Genomic DNA, 20,793 nt, shown 5'->3' on the forward strand with positions numbered 1-20,793 from the left:
CAGGTGGGAAATCAAAGCAAAGATACAGGGAGAAGAAAGGCAGAGTCAGGGGACCAACTGCAAACATCTTTCCTCTGCCTGACCCAGTCTCCTCACCATCAGGACATCCCAATGGTGTAGAAGCTATTAATGGTTCGTTTGTTCAACGATTAAAGTCCTATGTGATCTGAGTTCAGACTGGAGTAATCCAGGTCGGTTTCTATCTATTTACGATTTCTCCCAGTACGAAACGATAAGAGAAATGGAGTCCCCTTACAATAAGAGCCCCCAAACCAATTCATGAAACCATCTTAACATTGTAAGTTCATAAAATCACTGCCTTAGACAAAGGCATAATTAGGGTGGCAGAGTCAGGAAACTGCGTAAGACTTAAAACCTTGTTCCCGGGGGTTCAAATCCCCTCCCTAATAGTGTACTTCTTAAATATCCTAACTCTACTAGTCCCCATCCTAATTGCCATAGCATTCCTAATACTAGTAGAACACAAAATCTTAGGCTATATACAATTATGAAAGGGGCCAAACATCGTAGGACCATACGGAATCATACAACCATTTGCAGATGCAATAAAACTGTTTATCAAAGAACCACTGCGACCCCTAGCAACATCAACATCTTTATTTGTTATTGCACCAACATTATCACTCACTCTAGCGTTTAGCCTATGAATCCCAATCCCAATACCACACCCATTAGTAAATCTAAACTTAGGGGCCCTATTCATCTTAGCTACATCTAGCCTATCAGTATATTCCATCCTATTATCAGGATGGGCCTCCAACTCAAAATATTCAACTATAAGTTTGAATATCACAGATGACTATTAATCTGTGTAATTATATATTATATTTTTTAATGAGCTATATAAACACGATATCTTAAACAAGAGTAGAAATATACATACAGTATAACAAAATTAAATTTGTATCAATAAACCATAATCCATGCCAATGTAAAATATTTAAGGTTAATACTTGCTTTTTGGATTAAAATAGATTCAATAATCTATCCTTTTATCCTATCATTTCTGTACTCTCCCTCCCTTTTTTAGAATGAGAACCTTGAATCTAATCTTTTTGTGTTCATCTTTTTTTCCTGACCATTACCAAGTATGTAATATTTGTCTTCCTGAGACTGGATGATTTGAGTAAACTGATGATTTTCAGTGCTGTGTATTTATCGACAGATGGCATCATTTTGTTTCACTTTATCACTTGGTAATAGCTTAATTTTATATGTACACCTTATTTCTTGGATCCATTCATCTGTTGATGGAATTCTAGGCTGATTCCATTCCGAGGTTATTGTGAAAAGTAACATAAGAAACTTGAAAGTGCAGGTATCTCTATGATGTGTTCATTTAGATTGCCTTGGGTGATAAGTGTGAAAAAGTAAGAGAGTTCTAGTTTTCATTTTTTCAGAATCTTCCATAAAGATTTTCATATTTTCACCAGTGTTTTATAAGAGTTCCTTCCCTCACATCCTCACCAGCATTTGTTTTCATTTTGCATATCAAAGTACTTTTAATTATTTATTTCTTATGGCTAAGGAAGTTAAACATTCATATTTATTAGCCATTTGCATTTCTACATTTGAGATCTGTCCAGTTGATTAGTCATTTATCAGTGTGTTGGCTTCTGTATTTGGTATTTAAAGCTTTAAGTTCTTAAAGATTCTAAATATTAATTCTCTGTAAAATGTATAGCTAGAAAATATTACCATTCTGTCGAATGTCACTATATTGTTGTTTCTACTGCTCTGCAGAAGCTTTTTAATTTCATGCAATTTAATTTGTTAGTATTTGCTATTGTTTCCTGAATGTGTTTTAAAGAGGATTTTCTAAGCCTGTATCTTAAAGTGTGTTTCTCATATCTTCTTACAGAAGTTTCAGTATGTTGCATCTTACATTAGGAACATTGATCCACTTTGAATTGATTTGTAAAGAGAGACAGGGATGCAGTTTAATCTCTCTACATTTAGATGGCTGGTTCTACTAAACTAGCAAAAATTATGAAAGGTTGTTAAAGTTTTCTTTTCTCAAGTGGATGTTTTGGGCATTTTTTTCTTCCAAGTATCAGGTGATTTGTAGATATATGGTCTTATTTCAGAGTTGTCTATTTCATTCCAGTGACTTACACTCTCTTTTTGTTGCTGTTTTTGTTTCTATTGCTCTAAGATATAATTTGAAAGCAGCTAATATTTACTTGCTGGTTCCTGAATGTAGGAGGTCTTTTCCTTTTCTACTGTCTTCTTCAATTTCTTTCTTCACTGTTATTAAATCAGATTGTTCCAGTCTTTCACTTCCTCATTTAGGTCTATTCCTTGGTATTTAATTTTTGAGCTATTGTGCATGGAATTGTTTTTCTGGTTTATTTGTCATTGTCATGGTTATTGGCATATGGAAAAGCCACTAATGTTTGTACTTATTTTGTAATACTGATTTTTTTTTGCTGCTTTTATCAAATCTAAGTATTTTCTATTGGAGTATTGGAGTCTTTTAATTATAGGATTATAGCAAATGTTCTTAGGAATAATTAGACACCTTCCTTTGCTGTTTGTGTATCATTTACCATTTTCTCTTGCCCTACTACAATGGGCTAAGATTTCATTCAGTATATTGAATAAGACTGGAGAGGGTGGTCCATGTTTTCTTGTTCCGGACTTGAGAAAAAATGCTTTCAAGTTTTCCAAGTTTAATGTGATTTTGAATATAGATTTATTATGTAGAGATATTTTATGGTGAGATATGTTCCTTCTAGCCTTTGATTCTTCAGGGCTTTTTTGATAAAGGCCTCTTTTGCACTTGTAAGATCATCATGTGATCTCTGACTCCAAACCTATTTACATGTGAAAAATCCTTGCATACCTAATATAAACCAAATTGATCATGATGTTAAAATATATTATTAAATTCACTTTATAAAGACTTTATTGGAATAAAGTAATCTATTAATAATGTATATCACAGAAACCTCATTTTCAAAAAACTTTAGTCAGAACTAGGTTATAGATCAAGGTATATTGTCCACATAGGAGAAGTTTGGCATTTCCTTTATGTTTTATCAAGTAGTCGGGGAGTATTTTTGAGGTCTGATAAAATGTTTATTTCATCCATGTGTTTCTAGGATTTTCTTTGTTGGGAGGGACCTTAATCTTATTTTTTTATATCTTTCTTTTATAAATCTTTATTCATTGACTTTAGGGGATAACTACTGGGTATAATAATCTCACTTGACATTTATTTACTGTAATGCTTAAAACACATCATTTGCTATTTTTGTGGCTTTTCAGGTTTCTGCCAAGAAGGCTGATGTTATTCTGATTGGTTGTCACTTGTAAGTGACATGGATGTTTCTTTGCAGCTTTTAATGTTATGTCTTCATTCTTTAGTCTTAGCATACTATCCATGGTTCTAGAGCAGTACATTTTACTTCTGATACATCTTAGAGATGTTATATCTGTTTGGAGTCTAAATGCCTCTTGTGCTTAAAATTTATTTATTTTTCTGAAGACTCAGGAAATAGTCTGCTTTAATTTCTATGACTGTTTTCTGTGTCTTAAGTTTTATCTCCCCTCATTTTTATGCCTGTAGATGTATTTTATCTTGTGGACATACTCCAGAAATTTGTGCTTAAGATTGCTCATTTTTTTTCTTTACTCATATATAAATATGATATTTTCTTCAACTTTTCTTGAAACCTTATTTTTAAATTTTAATTAATATAGCTTATTAGTGAGACTTCCTACAGATTTTTATTGATGGAATTGAGTTTTTAATTTTCAGAGTTTGTGTTTGTTTTCTTTCAAACTCCTTATGACTTTCTCATCTATGTTGCTGACCTATATATATACATTCTGAGTTGATTTCATCACTTCATTCATATGTGTGAAAGTCCTTGAACTCTTTTTCAAGTATACTTTCAAACTGTTGGCCAGCATTTTAAACACTTCTTCAATTTTTTGGATATGGCATTTGAGGAGATAGTTTCATCTGCTTTGCTTTCTCATATTTCTTATAGTTTTGTGTTGTGATCTCTATATCACATTGGATGAGTATGTCTTCAAGTTTACCTTTCTCATAGTGTATAGACCCTCTGTGGGGTGCTCAGTCTCAAGTCCCAAAAAGAAAGAAGAAAATGAACCACTGTAATAGCTAAACTCTATATAGAATACACTCAGAAAGTGTTAAAGTCAAGTACTGTGCTCCTACACCTATGAATCAGATACTCACAGAAATAATATAGAGTAATATATTAAACTAAAACTCAGTTTGGGTAAAAGTGGGACTAATTGTACTCAATGGCTATGAGACAGAGCACATATAGTTGGGGGAAGTTTAAAGGTTGAAATGGATCTGGGAGGATATATGGGCAGGACTGGGATTGAATACTAATAGAATACATTGAATGCATGCATGAAAATTTCAAATAATTAATTAAAATGTTCTATTGTAACAGTAGAAATAATAATAAATGAATAAAGTAAATGAAGAGGACAGTCAGGAGAAGGAAATAGAGCACTGAGATTTGTGCTGGAATTTGGGTCTTAGTGCATTCATTTCTCACCCAACAGTAGACCATCTTTGAGAGGGAGGAGGCTGCTGCACTCTAAGGCCTTCGTGGACCTGCAACTCAGAGTTCTCCATTTCACCAGCATTGAACCACACAGAAGGTAAGTGGCTGCAGATGTAGAACTGCTCCCCAACCTCAATCATGGGATCACCAATGTCCTCAGTCATCACCAGGTGGTGGTGATTGCTCATGAACACACAAGTGATAGGACCTCAGAGCAGCGGGCCCCTCATTACCAAAGGATCTACTGCCTACATTGTATAGTGTGTCCTTGTCTGTCATTCACCCAGCCCATCACTGCCTTCAACACGTGTCTCCCACAAAGCTGGTCTGGCAGACTCTCTCTAGTGCTTCTCATTTTGCAATTGTTCCTTGTTTTCTTATTTAGAAGAGTATTTTTGTCTCTAAGAGTTAGCCTCTCTCCAGAGTGCACCTGGCTGGATAGCCCTTAGACACTGAAGAGGAAAAAAGTATTTTTTCCTTTTATGTGGACTAGTGCCAACAGCAGAGTCACAGTCCCAAATTTCCCAGATTGAATTAATGTTAGTGAGAATCTTGGGCTGACCTTTCAGGTAGGGGTGTCCATCTTTTTTTGTCAGAGACATATTACATTTACAGAGCCACATTTTAAGTGGCTTTTCCTCATTCCTCATACCTCCACCATGGAACTGATGCTGGAGCTTTGTAGCTTGCTACTCTTGGATGGATAGCCTTTCTGTCTCTCAGTACTTTTAAGCTGTCCCTAACCTTTCCTTTGTGATTCCTGATGTTTTAATCTTTCTCCTTTTCAGTAGTCTATCTCTTCTTACCCTAGCTTCTCTTTTGCTTGTTTATATGGATTTGGATTTTTTTGAGATAGGGTGTCATATAGCCCAAGGTGCATTTTTAACTCACTATATATTTGAGAATACTTTGAACTACTAGTCCATCTGCTTCCACCTTCTGAGTCCTGGGATTGCAGGCATATGTGACTACACCTAGTTCTCTGACTCTTTCTGCTTACCATGTAGTCATTTTACCTAAGAATTTTATGTTTTCTATGAGTGCATTGGAATTACACATTTCTGACAAAAATACCTGTTCTAATGGCATCCATATTCCCCTTTGTTCATTTTGGTGTGGAAGGTGTGTTTACCATAGTGTTTCAGCAATGGCTTAATATATGATACCTGGCACCAGACATGAAATCTTCACAATATGCAAGGATGCCTGTGGTTTTTTTCCACTCTTTAGGTGCCCACTTCCCAGCTCCCAAATAAATAAATGGAGACTTATTCTTACTTATGAATGCCTAGCCTTAGTTTGGCTTATCTCTAGCCAGCTTTTCTTAAATTATCTCATTTACCTTTTGTAAGTAAATTTGTTTCAACTCTGTGGGTTTGGTCCCAGATTTTGGCACCAAAACATGAGTTTTGCAACTCAGGGGAAAGGTGATCTGACTACTTGGGGAGTCAGACAACACTTTGAGCTGCTTAGGACAGCTCTGATGGCTGGAGCTGCAAAGAGACAGCTCAACCCTAGAAGGGAAGTTTTTCTGAGTGCTTGGGAGAGTCAGGCCTGGAACTGCTTCAGTAGGGAAGGGTATCCTGAACATTTCGGAGAGTCAGGCTATACCTGGTGTAATGGGTGATGGTCTCCCCGCAGAATATAGCAATCCTGCTCTTCTCCTGGAGAGCTGCTACAGCTGAGCTTTGCTCAGCCCCCCACTTAAGGGGGCTTCCTTGCAGAGCTCTGCTTCTCTGAACTAATAAGTTGTTGCTTCTTTTGCTTCACTCTACAAAAGAGGAAACCCCTGCAGAAACATAGCAATCTCCTCTGGCTCTGGAAAAAAAGTGTTACTTTTTCAGCTCTCTCTTGCTCTGTCCACTGAGGGATGTCTCAGCAAGGATTTTCTGTTCAGCTCCTCCTTCTTCTGTCCACTGAGGAATGTCTCAGCAAGGATCTTCTCCACGCCAGTGAACAAAGATCTTTACACCCAAAACTCTTTTGAGAAAGAGATTTATTTGGGAAGGAGGAGTCTAGGATTGACTACCAGGGTGGAAAGAACAGCCCACAACTGACCAGGCAAGGCACTTTATACAGGATGTCTTAGGGGCAGAGTCAACAAGGGATTGGCTAGTTTATTTCTGCCCAGGAATTGGCCAGTTTTGTGGGGTAGGGACAGAGATGGCCCTGATTTCAGAGCCAAACTGTGTTTCTTTCACTGGCTTTTCTTGGCTTTTTGACACTGCTTCTACGGCCAGGGCACATTTCTTTTACTCACTCTGATTCTAAGGACCAAGAGTGTTATTTTGGCACTAGATTCAGAGTCAGGGCATTTCCTTGGTTCGGGATTTGGGGATAAAGTGTTCATTTCTCTGGCTCAGGTCCCAAATCCAGGCTGTGTTTCTTTCCCTGGTCTTGTGCCCCAGGGCCAGGGTTCTACTGTCCTGCTCTGTGATTGGTTGGTTTCACAAATCAGCTGGCCAGGGGCAGAGATCACTCTGATCCGAGCCAAACTGTGTTTATTTCCCTATCCTTAGCTGAGCCATCTTTCCCTAGTTCTGGGCTACAGGGTCAGGAGGGGTTTCTTTAGCCGGCCTCTTTTCCCTACATCATTTGCCTCTGGACTTTTATCTTTCTCAATTCGATATACCTTTCTTTACTTCTTACTCTGCTGCTTGCTGTGTACCTGGGTGGCTGGTCCCTGCTGTCCTCTCTTCTTCTCCTTTTCTCACTCCTGCCTCTCCTCTCCTCCTATGTATTCTCTCTGCATGTCAGGCCAGCCTATCCTTTCTCCTGCCTAGCTATTGGCCGTTCAGCTCTTTATTAGACCAATCAGGTGTTTTAGGCAGGCAAAGTAACACAGCTTTACAGAGTTAAACAAATGCAGCATAAAAGAATTGCAGCATATCCTTGCATCATTAAACAAATATTCCATAGCATAAACACATGTAACACATCTTAAACTAATATTCCACAACAGACGCTGCTGTAGAAAGTCCAACTGTGTTTATATTTTGGGTATGTGAAATATTACTATTATTCAGATAATCCAATATAAATCTGTGTATTTGGAGAAGTACCACTCCTTCCTACTCTGTTCTCATTTCCCATTTCTTCCTCATCCTTCATAGAAGGAATGACATATCATTCACTTTTTGCTCTACTATCACTTATATTTATTTTGCACAAGGAAAGATAACATGTTTTCTTACATTGCCTCCTTACATGAGAGCATAGGGTGCACATTTCCGTTTTTCATTTAAGAGCATTTCTTTCTTTACTGAAAATAGATTTTTTTCATACAACGTATTCTGATTATAGTTTCCCCTCCCCCAGATCCTCCCACCTCCGCATTCACTCAAATCTGTTCCTTTTCTATCTCTCTCTCATTAGAAAACGAACATATAAGATTAACAAAATAATATAAACTAAGATACAATAAAATCTAACCAGAATAGGATAATGCAAACAGACAAACAGAAAAAAGAAAAGCAGAAAAAGCACAAGAGACACACATTCACACACAGAGAAAACCCATAAAAGCAAAAATCTGAAGTGTAGTCAGAATTTCTTTGGACCACCAGCTCCCAAATAATGACATGGAGAGTTCCTATTAATTATGAGAGCTTAGCCTTAGCTTAGGCTTGTTCCCAACTAGCTCTCAAAACTTAAATTAACCTGTTTATATTAATCTGCATTCTGCCACATGAACCGTCACCTCTCCACACTGTTTGTCTGACTTCCCTGTCTCGCTGGCAAATTCTCTCTTCTTCCCAGAGTTCCTATCTCTGCCAGGAAGTCCTACCTATCTTCTCCTGCCTAGCTATTGGCTATTCAGTTCTTTGTTAAACCAAACAGAAGATGCCTTGGAAAAGGCACATCTTCACAGTGTACAAAAAGATTATCCAACAACACTGAAACCATAATATATAAGCAAAAGATCTGTAAGGTTTTTTTTTAAAAAAAAAAAAACCCAAATAGAGCATTATTGGACTAAAAAACAAAACAAAACTCCAAAAATACCATTGAGTTGATTTTGTGTTAACTATCTACTGCTAGGCATAGAATCTGCTCTTAAATCTGGTTTGTATATCCAGTGAGACTCTTGGAGAAAACTATTTTTTTCTTTTTGAGAAATTTAGAAATAGCTTCTGAGTTAGGGATGGGGGCTTGTATCCACTTCTACAGACCCTGCACATATTTCCCCAGTCTCTGTGAGTTCATAAGCGCATCATTCCTGTTGTGTCTAGAAGGCCTTGTTTCCTTGGAGTCTTCTATCCCCAGTGGCTCATAATCTTTCTGCCTCCTCTTTTGGAAAGTTCCCTATCCCCTGAGGGAAGGGAGTTGAAGGAGATAACCCATTTGGGACTGAGTGTTCCAAGCTAATAGCATTTCTTGAAATGCCTCCCTAATATTTCTTAAGAGATTTTCATTGTTCTTTTTCACACTTGCATCAGACACATTTGTATGGCTATTCCATACCATTTTTAATCTACCTCTGTGTGAGGTTTTTAATTGTTTATATCTTGAAATTATACATAATGCTTCACTGAATATCCTTGGGTATGTATGTATGTGTATATATATATACACAGATACACATCTGTATTTATAGAAGATCTTTGTAAGATATTTAAAATTTTATTCCTTACCATTTCACTACTAATAGAACACAAATCACCATATAATTTTGCCTATATGTTACCAGAGACTAAGCTATAACTCAGTGTTATTTTAATATATTGCATACATCTAATTGTCATTAAATTTGGGCATTTATTATTTGTTTGGTCTCTTCTTGACAGTTTTGTGTGAACTGTTAGTTCATACCTTTTCTTCATTTTCATTCATTTTTGGTCCTCTGTTCCTCAGTTGGTGAGTTCTTTATATAGGAAGCAGAGTTTCCCCTTGTCTGGGATGTTTTACTGCTACGTCATTTTAGTCTGTAAGTTTTCTTTTGAAATGCTTGCATTTGATATTTTTAAATTCTTTGATTTTCATTTGGTCAGATCACTTATTGCTTCCTTTCTTTACCTCTAGAATTTGAGTGACATTTAGAAATCCCTTACCTACGTTAAGCTTAAAGAAAACCTGTCATATTTTCTTCAAGAAGCTGTGTGATTCCACTTTTTTCTTAAAGATTTAACTCAATTTTTAGTTACTCTATACATGGCATGATTCATGCATCTACTTTAAATTTTTTTCCTTTAAATCTTTAACTCAATTTTTAGTTACTCTATACATGGCATGTTTTATGGATCTACTTTAAGGGGTTTTTTTTTGTTTTGTCTTAAATCAAGTCTCACTCTGTACATTGGATGTCTGTCTTTCCTTTAGTGGCTTCTCCATGTCACCTTTAAATTTTTTATTTATTTTAATTATGTTTCATGTGTATGTGTCTTTTGCCTGTGTATATATCAGTGTAGCACGTTTGTACAGTTCCCTTCATAGCCAGAAGAGGGAATCAGATCCCCTGAAACTGAAGTGTGTTGTGGATGGTTTCCAGGACTGGGAATTGAATCCATGTCCTCTGGGAGATCAGTCAGTGCTCTTAACTGCCACCCCATCTTTTCAACCCTTCAGTAAACACTGATGTCCATCCATGTTGGCTTCTATTTCTAAGCTTTCTAACCTGTTTCATTCAGCTATTTGTCTGTTCTTATAGCAGTGATAAGACACTGTAATTACAGAAATTCTCTAGAAAGTTTTCGTTTTCTTGGTATGGTGTCAGGAGTCTCTCCGCAAGTGTCTTCCTTCTTCCTTATTAGCAATTCTTGTGTATTCTTTCACATATGAACTTTACCATCAGGCTGTCTAACTCAGTAAAATGTAGATATTTTTGAAATTGAATTAAATGTATACATCAACTAAGGGAGAATTTTTTAAATGCTGAGTTTGTCAGGGAAAAGTCAAATTTAAACAGCATTGCTCCACAACCCTTATAATGGAATCTGGAGTCCTTATTCAATCATATCAGGCACATCCGCAACTGAATTTTGAACCAAAATACTGGAATATTCACAGATATTCCTAGGAACAGAACATGGTGACCTTGTAATAGAGCACAAACAGCAACTTCTTGAATACATTTCACTAACATTTGTAACAATGTGTGAAATCAGCTGCTTTGTTTCATGAGACTGCCCAGTCCCTTTCTTTCAAGACTGTTTGAGCTTTTCTTCACACAAAAGAAAGTTCTTGACAGATAGGATGTACTTAAACTCTCTTACAACTTGAGCTACATGAGAAGACAATCGTTTGAAGAACCTGGGACAGGTTTTTAGGACTGCATGAAGGATGTGTCCCTGAGATTAAAATCCTGGAAGCCTCAAGGAAATGTACCACTTCTTTGTTCTTAAGTGTGATAATTTTATATTAGTCATCAAGTCATTTATCCAAGGACAATGCCATAATGTGTGTGAGATGCTGTAGCAAAGAACCGTATTAGGTAGGTGATGAGTAACATTAATTTTGTTTTCTTACGGTTTTAATGTTTTTGCTTGAAATTTTTCTTTATACGGCTTATTCATATTGTTTTCAAAGCTATCTAATTTAATCATGCTATTTTCTCTTTATCAGTGTTGTGAAGGTCTTTTAGAGGGTTTGATGTTGTTCCCGAAGTAGAAGAAAATCTTAGGAGCTTTCTGACTCTTTTATGTGTTACAAGATTCTTAACCCCCCTCATTTTGTTTCTTTTTCCACCATTAACAAATTTTCTTGAGTGTTTCTCCTAACCATATCAATGAATTCTTCCCACAGTCTGTGTCTTTTAAGATTGCAGTTTTAAACTAACCTCCATATCACTTATTTGATACACCTTTGATATTCATTGTTTATAACACATATTCATAATACATCTTGATGAGACTCATTGTGATGTGTCCATACCAACCTCTAGCTTACATGAATCGTATCCAACTTTGCTTTGCCACCCCAACCCTGGCACTGATCCCACAACCCAGAAGTCAGCATTCCATTATCAGATTGACTATCTCTTACTTTCCACATGTGAGACAACATACAGCTTTGAAGGGATCAGTTCTGAAGTCTTTGCCCTAAACTGTACCACATTCTTTTGATTTTGTTTTCTTTTTCATCTTTAGCCTTACTTCATGACTAGATTTTCTGAATATGCTTAAGGTCAACTTTAAGTTTTCTTAACCATCTTCCTTCGTCTCTGTCTTGTGAAGTTTTGGTGTCTTTGTCTGCCACAAATACAGTGAGAGGAGTGAGACAAATCAAGGGCTGGAATGTCATTCTTTTTCTCTTTAATCACAATTAATTTGGTGTTTTAATATTTTCTATTGTACCACATTTTTGTAGATTTAGCTTTTTCTTCATCATAGCTTATATACTATTGAGGGAAAATACTGAAGTCATATAGCTAAGTGACCAAAATTGTTTACTGCTTACTTACTACCCATTTCTTTTTGGGGGCAGGTTTTTTGGAGACAGGGTTTCTTTGTGTAGCTTTGGAGCCTACCCTGGAACTTGCTCTGTAGAACAGGCTGACCTTGAGCTCACAGAGATCCACCTGCCCCTGCCTCCCGAGTGCTGGGATTAAAAGCATATGCCACAACCGCCCAGCTTACCATCCATTCTAATGGTGTTTTATCACATACATACTTTATATACAAGGGAGGGGGAATAGTAATACACACACACACACACACACACACACACACACACACACACGCACACACGCACACACCTTTATACACTCACAAGTCAATTTCTAATCTGTGTCTATAGTAGATGTATCTAGTGTTGGCAATCTGGTTCATTTATTCTTTAAATTTCTACTTTGCTGGCGCTGGTTGCAAAGAAGAGACTGTGTTTTTTTTCCCAGAGCTTATAAATATTTCTCCTTCTGATTCAGGTTCACAAAGATGGATACAAAGAACCCAAAGACACTGTTCGATCTCGCTATACAGAGTCTGCTGAGAAATGAGTCTATAGCAATCCAAGCTCTGGAGGATATGCCAAGACTCTTTTTTGTTCCACTGTTCATTGCTGCCTTCGAGGGCGGGCATAAAAATATATTGTGTGAGATGGTGAAAGTGTGGCCCTATTACTGTCTCCACATTGGGTCATTAACTGTACAGGAGCCTCAACATGAACTCCTGAAAGCCATGATTGAGAATCTTCCAGTGCGTCCTTCAAGGAACTCTGCTTCTAGGTAAGACTGTATAATAGAAACATGGAAAGACAGAGGCGGTTACACCACAGCCTGCTACTCTCCCAGAAGGAGTAACAAGTAAATGCTGAAGATTTATGGGTGAGGCTGTTGTCTGCAAACTTGGTAACACATTAAAGATTGATTGTATTCAATGTTAATTATGAAATCGGTTACTGATTGTATTCAATGTTAATTATGAAATCGGTTACTGAGGGTTCTATTGATGGGTTTACATAACAGGTGTTACATAAGACAAAGACAGGAGCTTTAAGACTGGAGGGGATTTAAGGTATTTGAGGAATTGGGGGGGAGGAGGCTGAATTTTCATGGGAAAGATTTGTTGATAGTACAAGGAGTGTCAGCTGTGGATAAAAGAATTAGTTCCTAGATGTCATCATTGATTCTACTCAGTTTCACTATCGTTGGCTATTTCTCAACTATTCTATCTCCTCTTACCCCTACAGGAGACCTAAACTGAGGATCCTAGATTTAAGGCAAGACAACGACTGTAGGACCATATGCCATGAAGTCAGCATCAAGGAACCTTTCTGTTTTCATTCTTGTGCTTATTCTGACAGCTCTATCCTGAAAATAGAAGGGCAGCATGGTTTCATAAATCCAGAGTCCATGGTTCAGTTCCCCAGGCCTATAGAGTTACTAGTGGACCTTTCCCTAGATGGCTCCTTAGTGGAAAAGGAATTTATGGTTTTTCTTACAAGTAAAATTAGGGAGAGTTCAGGGTCTTTGCACATATGCTGTCGAGATTTGCAAGTTGATAAACTGTGTGACAGCAAATGCACACTGAGACTTCTTGATCTCAACTGTGTTGATCAGTTGTCAATTGATAAGGGTTCGCTGAGTGATATCACCAATGTCCTGTCTCAGATGGACCACCTAGAGAGCCTCAGTCTGTCTAAAGTCACTTTTAGATCTCTGGGTGGGAAAGTCTTTAAAAATTTCCTAGGTCACTTGCAACGTATGAACAGCCTTAAGGAAGTCAGCTTGTCTTCATTCTGTCTCACGGGTCATCTGGACAGAGTGCTCAGGTAAGAGTTTGGGCCAGGGCCCTGGGTTTCCTGAGGAGCCTGTTGAGACAGGAAAGAAAACATTCTTGGGTATTCCTAATCTCCTGAACAGCTTTTATGCTTTCCACTTTGTCACTTTTGGGAATTTGAAACTGGAGAAAGAATTACAAAAATTAAGCAGCCAGCAATGTACAGACAAGTGCAGAAATAAAAGGTGAAAAACACTAGCCTTCTAGATATGAAGAGGAGCAGGGATTGAGATGAGGGAAGATTTTTTACTATAGCATTGATCCACCTAATCTTAGATGCCCATAGTTCACAATGTCAGATCACTTTACTGATATGTAATCCCCAAGGCATAGGCCATGAAAGTAGAGGTTGGTATTTAGGGACTGACCAAAGGGAATTTTCAGTTGCCTGCTCTTTCTGATCTCTCACCACTAAAAAGGTGAACTGAAATATAGAATGGATAAAGTTGTAAGTATCAAGTGCTTCCAGTTTTTTCTCTTAATATTTTTTTTTTTTTTTTTGGTTTTTTCGAGACAGGGTTTCTCTGTGTAGCTTTGCGCCTTTCCTGGAACTCGCTTTGGAGACCAGGCTGGCCTCGAACTCACAGAGATCCGCCTGGCTCTGCCTCCCGAGTGCTGGGATTAAAGGCGTGCGCCACCACCGCCCGGCTCTTAATATTTCTTAAAATCATCTATTATAATACAATGTACACATTCTTAAGATTAAAAGAAATTGTATCTCAGTGTTGAAAACAAAACTTTCAGCCAGATGTGGTGGCACAGGATTTTAATCTCAGCACTCAGGAGGCAAAGACAGGCAGATTCTTTGAGTTTAAGGCCAGTATAACCTCCATAGTGAGTTCTAGGACAGCCAGGACTACAGAGTAAGATCCTGTCTAAAAAAAATTCTCAGAGTCACAAAACTATTAAGTGATCTAAAGCACACATTAACACATTAATACCCAATTATAATGCATGTGAAATGTAGTTTATTCCTGATACAAAGGTATATTTTTCCTTATTCAATCTCCATTCTTCAGAAGTTTTTTTTTTGTTTTCTCCCTACAGAGTCCTGCCACCTGGTCTGGATTTCTTGTATCTGACATTCTGTGATCTTTCGTACAGAGACTTCAGATTTCTGGCCCAGTGCCCTCAGGCCTCCCGACTAAAGCTGTTGAATCTTAGCAACAACCCAATGTATTGGGATGACTTTGAGCCTTTTCAAACTCTTCTGGTAAATCTCTCTGGTACTCTTTGCCATCTAGAGATAAATCATTGCCTTATAAATGATACTGCAATCTCTGTTCTTATCCCTGCTCTGATTCGTTGTACTCATCTCCGTGTTCTGTGCTTTGCTTCTAACCCCATCACAATGCCTATGCTTGTGACTATCATGAATAATTTAACACCCTTGAAGAATCTAAAATATGTGATTTATCCCATCCCTGTACATTGCTATGAACTGTGGCCTTTTCAGGGCAGTTTAGACCGAAGGAAGCTTGCTATTGTACAACTACAGTTGAAGGTGATGCTAGAGCTTGCAGAGAGGACTGACATGAACTGGATCACTTACTTAGAATAAATTTCACAATCCAACACAGTTTCAACCCGATATGTACTATTTAAGTACTAAATGTTATTTCCTGGACCCATACACACAACAGGTTCTTTACATTGTAGAAAATTACACTTAGGGAATATAGGTATGTAACTGATTCCTACACAGAATATTTTAGAAAAGATGGAGGATTTTGAGAGTTCCTGTGTATCACTGGTCTACTATTGATATATTTCATTTTACTGACCAGAGTGATGTGTATTGCGTATAATACAGGATGATCAAGTCCTAGTTTCCTCTGTCTGTGCCCATACTGTTTGGTTCGCTTGTTGGTACATCACACAAATCAGAACAGTGACAGACTTTCCTGCCTATAATTGTGAAAGGGGCAGTGGTTTTTGAAGACAATGTTTTCATCCCCTAAATTACTTCAGGCTGGTTTTGGTTACTTTTGGAAATCCATCAGGATTCAATAGTGGGGCCAGGAAAGAAAGACAGCAGAGGCTTTGAGGTTTCAATAGAACCTTCAAGAACATAATTATAATATTTCCTTGATGTAGGCCTGCCCTAAAGTTTCCACTACTTCCCATGAAGTTCTCAGCTGGATATCCAGCCTTTGCCACATGAATTTTTAGGTGGGATTTAGGGTCCTTCCCATAATATTCCCCCTACTTCCTTTAGTTCTCTTACTCTACTCCCAATTCCTTTAATCCTGTCATTTCCTTAGCTGTATAAATCATTCCATGTATATATGATTCTTTTTCCACTAGCTGTGCCCCATTTGGTATGATACATACTAGCCATGTGTGAGTACTGAGTCCAGCTTATTTTATATTCCAGAACATAACATAATTACAGATTCAGTTTGCATATCCTAGACTTTCTTAGAAATGATGTGTGTAAAGTCTATAGTTAATAATTTACACAGGGCTAAGGAAATGCCTCAGTCGTCCAGAGCCCGCCTGTGCTCAGTCTGAACCTAGCATTTGTGTAAAAAGCTGAGCATCCAAGTGCACACTTGTCACTCCAGTGTGAAAAGGTGGAGGAAGGAAGAGCCTTGGGGCCATGTGGCCGGACATTCTAGCAAATTAGGGTTTCTAGGTTCAGTGAGAGATCCTGCCTCAGAAAATATGTGTAGAAGAAAAAAAAACAGATACTGACTTTTGGCATGCATGTGAGCATGTGCGTGAGCACAGGCATGCACACACACACACACACACACACACACACGCAAGTGCACACACTTCCTCCCACCCATGAACATGAACACATAAAAATATCTTACTCATATTGTTAATTTCTTGAAACAGCATACTGAATTGCAAAGACATGGTAAAGATACAAGATTAGGATTTGTTCATTCCACCTGTTGAAATGCCAAAATGACTACATTTCACTGACTGACTAACAAATAGTGTAGACTGTAAGTAATCATTTACACATAAAGTTTTCTTACTGAAATAAATTAGTAAAAGCAATGGCTTAGATCTTTATATTGTTTTCTTTTTTAAGTGAGGTCATACTCGGTTTTAGTCTGACCACAGATAAAGTAATTGAATTCTGTTTTCAGTAGTGATACTGGTATATATATATATATATATATATATATATATATATATATATATATATATATATATATATATCAAACTATATTTTACAGGCAGTATTATAATAAGAATACTGGCAAGACAGTTAACATCTGTTTTTTATTAATTTTTATTGGTGATAACATTGTATTTCCAAGATAGTAAGAAAAAGTATGTTAAAATATACTGAAATTAATGTGAAATTAATCTTTCTTTTGTGATACATTTCAAATTTGTTCATATTTTCCACAATGCTTGTATCATGATAATAATGCAGAAAATTTCAAAGACCTCCTAAAATGCCAGTGTAATGAGCGACTTACTTACATTGTTTCCAAGTTAAAAATTTTGGAGTTTTTGACACTTTGTATTAAATAAATATTAAAATTAGGTTTACCTGTTTCTTTGAACTTTCCTTTTTGTTTTTTCCATATGGCTCTTACTATATATTCTCTGAATAAGCTGGGATCTCGTGTTCTCAGAAGTACAGTCTGACCAGTGTGTTAACAGTGGCAGAATACTGGGGAAGAGGCAACTGGATCAATATTGGCATATTTTCTCTCTTTCCTCCATTCTTCCTTGGGTGCCATGTTTCTGTCAGAGACACTGCACCCTGAGGTGCAAAATAGACCCTACAATGAAGAGAGAATTTGGAACTCATTATTGTCATATTGACAATGTGAAGGATATTCTTGGAAATTCCTAGTGCAAGAAAGTGCTCTCGATACTTTGTTTTCAATAGATTTGAAAAATAACCTAAGGGAGTGTACTGTGTTGCTTCTGCATTGCTGTGGTAAAAACACTGTCCAAAAGCAACTGAGGGAGGAAAAGGTATGTTTGACTTACATGTCCCAATCTCAGTCCATCATTGGGGAAGTCGGGGTAGGAACTTGACCAGGAGCAGAGACAGAAAAGGTGCTTAGTGGCTTTCTGTGGCTTGATGAGCTGTTTTATACAACCCAGGGCCAGGTGCCCAGGAGGCACTGTCCACACTGGTCTGGGCCCTACCTCATCAACCATTAATCAAGAAAATGCCCCAGAGACTTGCCTACAGGTCAATCTGTTGGAGACAGTCCTTCATGTCTGGTTCCCTCTTCCTCCATGCCTTTAATTTGTGTCAAGTTGACAAAAAACTAACCAGTGGAGTTGACCCTGTCAACTTGCCACACAAACATAACTACTGAACTATAACCTTTCCTTGTTTATCCCCAATAGCTCATGTTATTATCACAATATAAAAGAGTATGACCTTAAAAATACCACAGCATTTATTTTTTTCAGTACATTAACAGTCCAAGATATCTTTAAAAATTCAAAGTCTCTTAACTGTGATTTCCTGTAAAATTAAAAATAAGTATGAAAATTCCCTAATGAAACCTATTTTGTGGGGTAATTTAAACATGTGTGTATAGTTCTATTCAAAGCATTTTAATATTTTACCACATTTAATATGCAAAAGAAATATACACATGTGGAGTTCATAAGACAGCTTGCAGAAGTTGGTTTTACCTTTCTGCCAGGTGGGTCCAAGGGATTCAACTCAGGCTGTCAGGTAAGGCAGCAGGTGCTTTTATTGGCTGTACTATCTGCCTGGCTCCTTTTAACAGGTGTTTAAGAAGTTCAAAATAACTTCTTTTGTAAGAGATATATATTTATCTGGTTCTAAATTATGTGTGATAGATTAACATAATCAGCTTACATTTAATTTATATAAATCATGTTTTTAAACCTAGAGCAGAGGTTTTTTTCTCCCCTCAGCCTTAATTTCCAGAATTAGCATTTGAAAATACTGAAATTTAAATATTTCACCCGGAGGCTCAAAGTGGACATTTCAATATCTACATTTTAGTTAGACCTGCCTGAGGTAAAGACTTGGAATAACAAATTTTTCAAGGGCCATAAAAATAGAAAGGGGAGCTGGAGAGATGGGTCAGTGGCTAAAAGCACTGGCTTCTATCCCAGAGGACCTGGGGTTTGATTCCCAGCACCCACACTGTGGGCACAACCAACTGTAACTCCAGTTCCAGAGGACCTGACATACTTTTCTAGCCTCTTCACACTGTGCACACATGGTACACAATCATCCATGCATCTCATTTGCCAGGTGGTCCAGCTAAAAATGGAGAGCTGCAGATTCAGGAAGACACCCTGTCTCAAAAATATAAGGTGAAGGAGTGATGAGAGAAGACACCCCAGTGTCAACCTCTAGCCTTCACACAAGAGATATAAACACACACACACACACACACACACACACACACACACACACACACACACAGAGAGAGAGAGGGGGGGGGGCATCTAAAAAGAAAATAGTCCCTTGACACTTTACCTAGGTTCCCAGAGAGGAATATGCAGGTAGAGACCTTACCCTCTAGAGTTGCCTAGCTGCGAATTCAGTAGAGGTAATTTTTAAAATACCTTCTGCGGTGCTTGGTGGTTCAAATGTTTAATCCTATCACACAGGAGGGAGAAGCAGTCAGATCTGTGTGAGTTCAAGGCTCCCATAGTTTATGTAGAGAGCTCCAGGAGAGCCAGTGAGGCATCTCCCAAAACTTCTTTTTTTTTTTTTTTTTTTTTTTTAGTTTTTCGAGACAGGGTTTCTCTGTGTAGCTTTGCACCTTTCCTGGAACTCACTTGGTAGTCCAGGCTGGCCTCGAACTCACAGAAATCCGCCTGGCTCTGCCTCCCGAGTGCTGGGATTAAAGGCGTGCGCCACCACCGCCTGGCCAAAAATTCTTATCACTGCTCTAGTCAAATGCCAAGCTGGGGGGCTTTCCCCATATTTTGTGCCTACACCAGTTTCCCTATCTCTGAGGGTCATTCCAATTGGTGGTGGTGCTGGTGGTGGTGGCTTTTGACTCTCTATTTTGATTTTGTTTTCTTTTTTTTCTGCCCCTCCCCACTCTGCATCTCCAGACATCATGGATCTGCTCTCATGCATGCTCTGTCTCTCTCTGTCTCTGTTTCTGTCTCTGTCTCTTTCTCTCTCTCTGTCTCTCTTGGACAAATACAAAAAATAGATTTCTCCATTCTCTGTTAAGATTTCGAACTTCCTAGGGACTCTTCACTCCACTCCACTAGGACTTCTGTCCCCAAATTGAAATGGGTGTTCTCTCTCCAAGGTCACAATCACTTTATTTTCTCTAACCTTGTACAAATTTATCAACGTATTGATAGTTACTGTTAATATATTTTCTTTTGTCAGCTCCTTCTGTCACTCAACAACAAATTTTCAGCATTTTCCCAGAGTCCAGAACAGTGTACTGGATACAAATTCAAGGTCTTTCCTTTGCTGACTGTGTAGTCACGAGTACAATCCTTATTGTCTCCGTCTCTCAAGGTTTCATCTATAACATGGAAAGGGTAGGAAATTAGCCTCACACTGTGCTGTGAGCACAGGGAGTGTGTGAAAAAGACTAGCACACATTTCATTACAGTCACTTTTATCTGTTCTTCTGTGTCTTGGTTAGGAATTAGTAGTCCTGCCACTCCCAATGTGTAGACTGATGATAATGAATATTCAATCACTTTTTAATTGTCAGTTTTATTGATCTATAAATAATAAGCAGAAATGTATAGATTTAAATGATACAGATAATTGATTTGATGTGTGTATAAATAGTGAAATGATTACTATGTGTATGTGTGAGTGCAGGAAGTATGTATGTGCACCAAGTGCATGCAGGTGACCACAGCATCCACAAGAGGACATCAGATCCCCTGGAACTGGAGTTACAGGAAGTTGTGAGCTCCCTGGCATAGCTGGTGAGAACCTAACCTTTGTCTTCTGCACAAGCAGCAAATGGTTTAAACCACTGAGCCATCTCTCCAGCCCCCATGTCCGTTAAAGATCCATCAACATCAAACCCTGTACATGG

General features: G+C 37.9%; 1 protein-coding gene across 1 annotated transcript; it reads left to right on the top strand.

Moving 5' to 3' along the window:
* The first annotated feature begins 4,575 nt into the window (after positions 1 to 4,575).
* On the top strand, positions 4,576 to 16,273 carry LOC131899004 (melanoma antigen preferentially expressed in tumors-like). Its single transcript, XM_059250335.1, has 4 exons — positions 4,576 to 4,671; positions 12,436 to 12,735; positions 13,200 to 13,781; positions 14,837 to 16,273. Exons 2-4 carry the CDS (start codon positions 12,446 to 12,448, stop codon positions 15,348 to 15,350), a joined length of 1,386 nt encoding a protein of 461 aa, XP_059106318.1. The 5' UTR covers positions 4,576 to 4,671; positions 12,436 to 12,445; the 3' UTR covers positions 15,351 to 16,273.
* Positions 16,274 to 20,793: the final 4,520 nt, after the last annotated feature.

The sequence above is a fragment of the Peromyscus eremicus genome, chromosome X (assembly GCF_949786415.1).
Source record: "Peromyscus eremicus chromosome X, PerEre_H2_v1, whole genome shotgun sequence".
NCBI classification, from domain to species: Eukaryota; Metazoa; Chordata; class Mammalia; order Rodentia; family Cricetidae; genus Peromyscus; species Peromyscus eremicus.

What these genes read in the sequence shown, in the direction of transcription:
- LOC131899004 (XM_059250335.1), top strand. Translation starts at nt 12,446, where the DNA reads ATGGATACAAAGAACCCAAAGACACTGTTCGATCTCGCTATACAGAGT. An exon ending in TCAAGGAACTCTGCTTCTAG is followed by an intron (nt 12,736 to 13,199) that starts GTAAGACTGTAT and finishes TTACCCCTACAG; the next exon opens with GAGACCTAAACTGAGGATCC. An exon ending in CATCTGGACAGAGTGCTCAG is followed by an intron (nt 13,782 to 14,836) that starts GTAAGAGTTTGG and finishes TTCTCCCTACAG; the next exon opens with AGTCCTGCCACCTGGTCTGG.